Genomic DNA, 6,223 nt, shown 5'->3' with positions numbered 1-6,223 from the left:
GGAATATCAAATCTGATAACGAGGGATTGCTGTTGTGCTTTTGGGATCCCGAGGGTGAGATTACGTAACGACTCACCGGCTCACCCAATCGAGGTGGTGCCACGTATCCCACTCCTCTAGACTTTGAGCAACTATAATGAGTATGCTAGCACTAGGCGAAACGACTATGACCTAGGCCACTCAATCATAGTTCACAAACGTCTAAACAAAAAGGGCGGTTTTGCCCGCTGAAAACAAGTTTGGCTCAAGATGAATGCATAACAGAAACATAAAACATAGCCATATAACAAAAGCTCAATCAAAACAACAAAACACAAGTTCCTCATGCTAGAACGAGTGTAGATGCAAGTATGTGATTTTAATGGAAACTCGAGAACCAACTGTCCCGAGTATGCTATCCCGCTATCGATGTCTGCTTTTACCTTTCAATGCAGTAGTTCCAACTCTGGATAAGCTACAACAAAAGGTTTAATCAACAACTAAACAATCCAACAACAAAGGCAACGGTTCAAGATAATCTCTTTACCGTTCTTCGTCCAATTCTCGACGACCAATGCTGCTAACACAGGGCTTGACAACTCCAAACGAATCTGTTCAGATACAACCAAAGATCAATTACCATGATCGACTTACAAGCCAAGTTCAACAACTTCAAAAATGGTTCAAATCTCCAAAACTCAAAGTGACGGCATAACGGCTATAACTGAACAAACCGACAACACAGACAGTAGTTCAATAGCGATATAACCTCATAAAAATTCTAAGACAACCAAAACAAGGCAATCCTAACAAATCTCAAATCACAATTTTTGAAAATGGCTTCCAAAAATCATAACAATTCCGAACGTCGCTCAAATTCAACACCGACAGATAATAGACGATCAGAACTCTGTAGAGAACAACATACTCGAATCTAGAACGATTCTAACAACATCCAAAAACTAGAATGTATCTGATCGTAGAAAAACTTACGATATAACAGTGCTCTCACTGCAGTGATCGATAATCTGCCTTCAGAAATAATTTCTAACGGACGGATCAAGCTCGGACTGAAATCTAGAAGCTTGAAAAGGTGATGGGGCATTTCAATGGAGGAGGAGCCGGCTAAGGAAGGAGATGAAGACTTTTCAATCTCAATTCTAAGTGTAGATAATATATAAAATCCAATAATAGCGTTTTAGTCCCTAAAAAATCCAAATTTTGCAAAAAGGACCCTGATCAAAATCAAGTCGGCTCGTGAACTCTGTAATCTCTGATTAACTCAAATAAACTCATTTAAGATAAAAATGGGGCGTTACAATGTCATAATAGAAAAACTTAATTAGAACTCACATCAGTGAAATAGCTCAAGAAAGTGTTGTCTCATATCTGATTCAACTTCCCAAGTAGCTTCTTCAATTTCATGTTGACTCCACTGAACTTTGACTAACTGAATAGATTTGTTTGTGAGTTGCTTTTCTTTGCGATCAAGAATCTGTATAGGTTGTTCAAAATAACTCAGAGTCTCGTCATGTTCTTCTTCATCAGGTTGAAGAATATGAGATGCATCAGGTTGATATTGTCGAAGCATAGAGACATGAAAAACATCGTGAATTCCAGAAAGAGATGGAGGAAGTGCAAGTCTATAAGCAAGATTGCCTATCTTCTCAAGAATCTCATACGGTCCGATAAATCTAATAGATAACTTCCCTCTCTTGCCAAATATGAATGTGCCTTTGAAAGGAGAAATATTCAATAATACCATGTCTCCCTGTTCAAAACATAGAGGTCGGCGTCTGATATTAGCATATTTAGCCTGTCGGTCTTGAGCTGTTTTCATTCCCTTCTGAATAAGCTTCACTTTCTTTGTCATTTCTCTAATCATATCTGGCCCAATATTCGTACCTCTGAGATATCACTCCAATATAGAGGATATCTGCACTTCTTTCCGTACAATGCTTCAAATGGATTCATCTCAATACTTGTCTGATAGCTGTTATTATAAGAAAATTCATCAAGTGGTAGGGAATCTTGCCAGTTAGAGCAAAAATCTAGCACTACAGCTCTAAGAATATCCTCAAGTGTTTGGATAGTCTGCTCTGACTGTCCGTCTGTTTGAGGATGATATGTTGTACTCAGGTGCAATTGAGTACCTAGAACTTGTTGCAGACTGTGCTAAAAAAAGATGTAAATCTAGGGTCTCGATGTGAAACGATAGATTTAGGCACACCATGTAGTCTTACCACTTCCTTGACGTACATTTCTGTCATATGATCATGTCTATACGTCATCTTGTACGGAATAAAACATGATGATTTCGTCAATCTGTCAATAACTACCCAAATGGCATCACAACGTCTGGATGAACGTGGTAGCTTCGTAACGAAATCCATGGAAATATGATCTCATTTCCATTTCGGAATAGACAAGCTATGCAGTAGAACACCAGGTTTCTTTCTTTTGGCTTTCACCTGTTGAAAATTCAAACATCGAGACACAAATTCTGTAACATCAGATTTCATCTGTTTCCATCAAAAGTGGTTCTTTAAATCATTGTACATCTTTCTGCCACCAGGATGAATACTGAATCACCTGCATTGTACCTCTTTCAATATATGCTGTCTCAACTCTAAAATATTTGGAACCACAATACGATTATTCACAAATAAAGTACCATCATTACTGACTTGGTATTCTGATTGATGTCCGCATCTAACTTTTCCAATTGAATCTGAATATTCAAATCAGTTTTCCGTGCCTCTTTAATCTTGACAAACAATTCTGGTTGAATAGAAGAAATTCTGATAGGTTGTATACTTGTTTCGGATTATAAACCAAAAGTACAACAATCTTCAATCAAATCAGACACACCAATTGTAGATAAAGATAAGGAACATATCTTTCTGCTCAAAGCATCAGCAGCAGCATTGGATTTTCCAGGATAACATTTGATTTCACAGTAAAATCTCTTAGAAATTTTAGCCATCTTCGTTGCCTCATATTCAATTCAGACTACAAAAATAGATATTTCAAAATTTTATGATCCAAATAAATTTCAAAATTCTCACCGTATAGATAATGTCATCATATCTTCAAAGAAAATACGATGGCTGCAAGCTCCAGATCAAGGATAGGATATCTGGTCTAATGTGGCTTCAGCTGGCTTGAGGCATAAACAATAACATGCCCTCTCTGCATAAGCACACATCCTAATCCCATGTGAGAAGCATAAAAATATATAGTAAAATCACCCATACCTGAAGGAATGGTCAACACTGGTGCACTGGTTAATCTCTTTTTCAGCTCAAGGAAACTGGCCTCACAAGCTTCTGTCCATACATATGGTGCATTCTTCTGAGCCAATTGAGTAATAGGTTTTGCAATGTTAGAGAAATCTTTGATAAATCTGCCATAATATCCTGCTAAGCCCATAAAACTACATATCTCTGGCACAGATGTCGGTCGAGGCCAATTGATCACAGCTTCAACATTACTTGGATCGACTGAAATTCCATCACCTGAAATAATATGTCTAAGAAATATGACTCGATCTAGCCAGAATTCAAACTTAGATAATTTCACATATAACTGTTTTTCTCTCAACATTTTCAAAATGATTCTTAGATGCTCACCATGATCAGTTCGATTCTTCGAGTGGATAAGAATATCATCGATAAAAATAATAGCAAAGTCATCCAAATATTTTTGAAACACCCTATTCATCAATCCCATAAACACTTTTGGAGAGTTTGTTAATCCAAAAGGCATGACTATAAATTCATAATGTCCATACCTTGTTCGGAATGCAGTCTTAGGGATATCTTTATCTCGAACTCTTAGTTGATGATATCCAGATCTAAGATCGATCTTGGAATAAATAGATGAACTCTGCAACTGATCAAATAAATCATCTATTCTAGGAAGTGGATATTTATTCTTTATCATTGCTTTATTCAATTGATAGTAGTCGATGTAAAGTCTCATTCATCCATCCTTATTTCGTAAAAATAGAACCGGAGCGCCCCAAGGTGAAACACTCGGTCTAATGTACCCCTTGACCAATAAATCTTCCAACTGATCCTTCAATTCCTTAAGTTCAATAAGTGTCATTCTGTAAGGAGCTTTGGATATCGGTTGCGTACCTAACATTAAGGCAATATTGAAGTATATCTCCCGAACTGGAGACAAACGAGGAATTTCATCTAGAAAGACATCAGCAAACTCTCTCATCACTGGTATATCTGTCAATTCTGGACTAGATTTCAACACATCTACTGCATAAACAAAAAATCCTTCTACATTTCTGCAATAAACGAGTCATAGATATACAGATATCAAATGGATCTTGGCTCTAGAACCCTTACCGTAGAATTTCCATTCATATGCCATTTCTGGTCTAAATCTGACCACTTTCTAGAAACAATCTATGGTTGCCATGTACTTGGTTAACATATCTATGCCAATAATACAATCAAAATCTAATAACCCAAGTACAATACAATCTAAATCTATCATATTCCCGTCATATTGTAATGCACAATTTTGAATCAATCTGACAGATGTAATCCCTTCACCCAAAGGTGAAGAAATAGCAATGACAACAGGCAATGGTTCAGACGACGAAGAATGCAAAAAAGCAAATTTTTAAGAGATGATTGTATGTGATGCATTTGTATCTATAAATACATAGGCAGGATAACCAAAGATAGAATAGTTATCTGCTATGACATCGTCAGGTGCTGCCTGAGCCTATTCTTCAGTCAATACAAAGACTCGGGCATGTTGTCTCAGAGGTTGACTTACAGTCTGGCTTCCCCCTGCTATGTTCTGTGGCTATGGCTGAAACGAATGTACTGCAGATGATTGCCTATCAGCCTGAGATACTGGTCTAGATGAACCTGCACTGGTTGCTCTTTCTGTTGCACGTTGAGGTCACACCTTGGCATAGTGACTGACTTGGTGACATATATTACAACTGCCAGACACTCCTCTACATTGATCAGTAGAATGAAGTCCTCCATATCTGCTGCAATAAACTCCTGAATATCCAGAACTCTATCCAGACCTAAACTGTCGTGACCCACTGGAACTGGAAGAACTACTTCCTGACTTCTTGAATTGCTTACCTCTTGGCCAGAAACGAGAATCCTTTCTGCCACTACTACTACTTCCTCCCTCAAATCTGAAGGGTGGTTGTTGCAGCGGTAGCGGATTTTGTTGCACTAGTGATGGCTGAATGGTTGGCTGTGGTACAAAAGGTGCTCCTTTCTATCTTAACAAGCCAACTTCTGCTCCATTTGCTCGATTAAGAGCATCGGAAAAGTTATTAGGTCTTCCGACATTTACTAGAGTGATGACATGTGGATTCAAATCATTTATAAATTGATCCGCCATGGCCTCATCATTTCTCGCTATATGTGGAGAAAACTTCAACAAGCTAGAAAATTTGGTCACATAGTCTTCGATATTCAGATGTCCCTGCTTCAAAATATCAAATTCAGCCCCTTTGTCTTTTTTGTAGGAGACTGGAAAGAAACGTTGATAGAATTCAGTTTTAAACAGAGTCTAAGTGATATTCATACCTCAATTTTCCAAAGCCTTTTTCGTAGTGATCCACCAACCTTTTGCAACTTCATGAAGTTGATGCACTACCAATCTGATACGACGTTCATCAGAATAATCCAGAGATTCGAACAACTGATCAATGTATTCTAACCAATTTTCACAGTCCAGTGAATTCTCGGTCCCCTTCAATGTTGGCGGTTTAAAAGACTTGAATCTCTTCAACAACATTTCCATCAGTGTACCAGTCACGTCCATCGGATCATTAGATGTACTGCCCTGAGCATTTTGAGGATCTACCACTGGCTGTGGTATATTTTCTTGTTCTGCCTGAGGAACTACCACTGTCTGTCTAGTAATCGGTGCTGAACGGGGAGGCATGTCTGATACTCAAAAGGATTAGTGTACAATACAATATCATATTCAACAATTCTATTCACATCCTTCTCTGATCGGTTCACATGAGAATTCCGATTATGATTGAGGACAATTTCTGATATTGGTACTCAAACAACGCATGCTTTGACAAGTTAAAGATACAAAATCATGCAATCATCTAATTCTCGAAATAGTAAAGCATGCTTGCATGTAATTCATATACTCAACTAAGACATTCAATATCATATAAATTAAATAAAGCAAGCGGACTCGATCTACCCCGCTTAGCTATCTTAGTCCGAGA

General features: G+C 37.8%; 1 protein-coding gene across 1 annotated transcript; it reads right to left on the bottom strand.

Annotated features, from left to right (window-relative positions):
• Window positions 1-2,384: 2,384 nt before the first annotated feature.
• LOC140874137 (uncharacterized) lies at window positions 2,385-5,922 on the bottom strand. Its single transcript, XM_073277418.1, has 7 exons — window positions 5,601-5,922; window positions 5,266-5,504; window positions 4,864-5,201; window positions 4,122-4,282; window positions 3,237-3,497; window positions 2,654-2,760; window positions 2,385-2,450 (listed from the first exon to the last, which is right to left on the bottom strand). Exons 1-7 carry the CDS (start codon window positions 5,920-5,922, stop codon window positions 2,385-2,387), a joined length of 1,494 nt encoding a protein of 497 aa, XP_073133519.1.
• Window positions 5,923-6,223: the final 301 nt, after the last annotated feature.

The sequence above is a fragment of the Henckelia pumila genome, chromosome 1 (genome assembly GCF_033568475.1).
Source record: "Henckelia pumila isolate YLH828 chromosome 1, ASM3356847v2, whole genome shotgun sequence".
In the NCBI taxonomy this organism is placed as follows: Eukaryota; Viridiplantae; Streptophyta; class Magnoliopsida; order Lamiales; family Gesneriaceae; genus Henckelia; species Henckelia pumila.
Note: the sequence above shows the minus strand (reverse complement) of the source record. Positions and strands in the feature narration are given on the sequence as shown.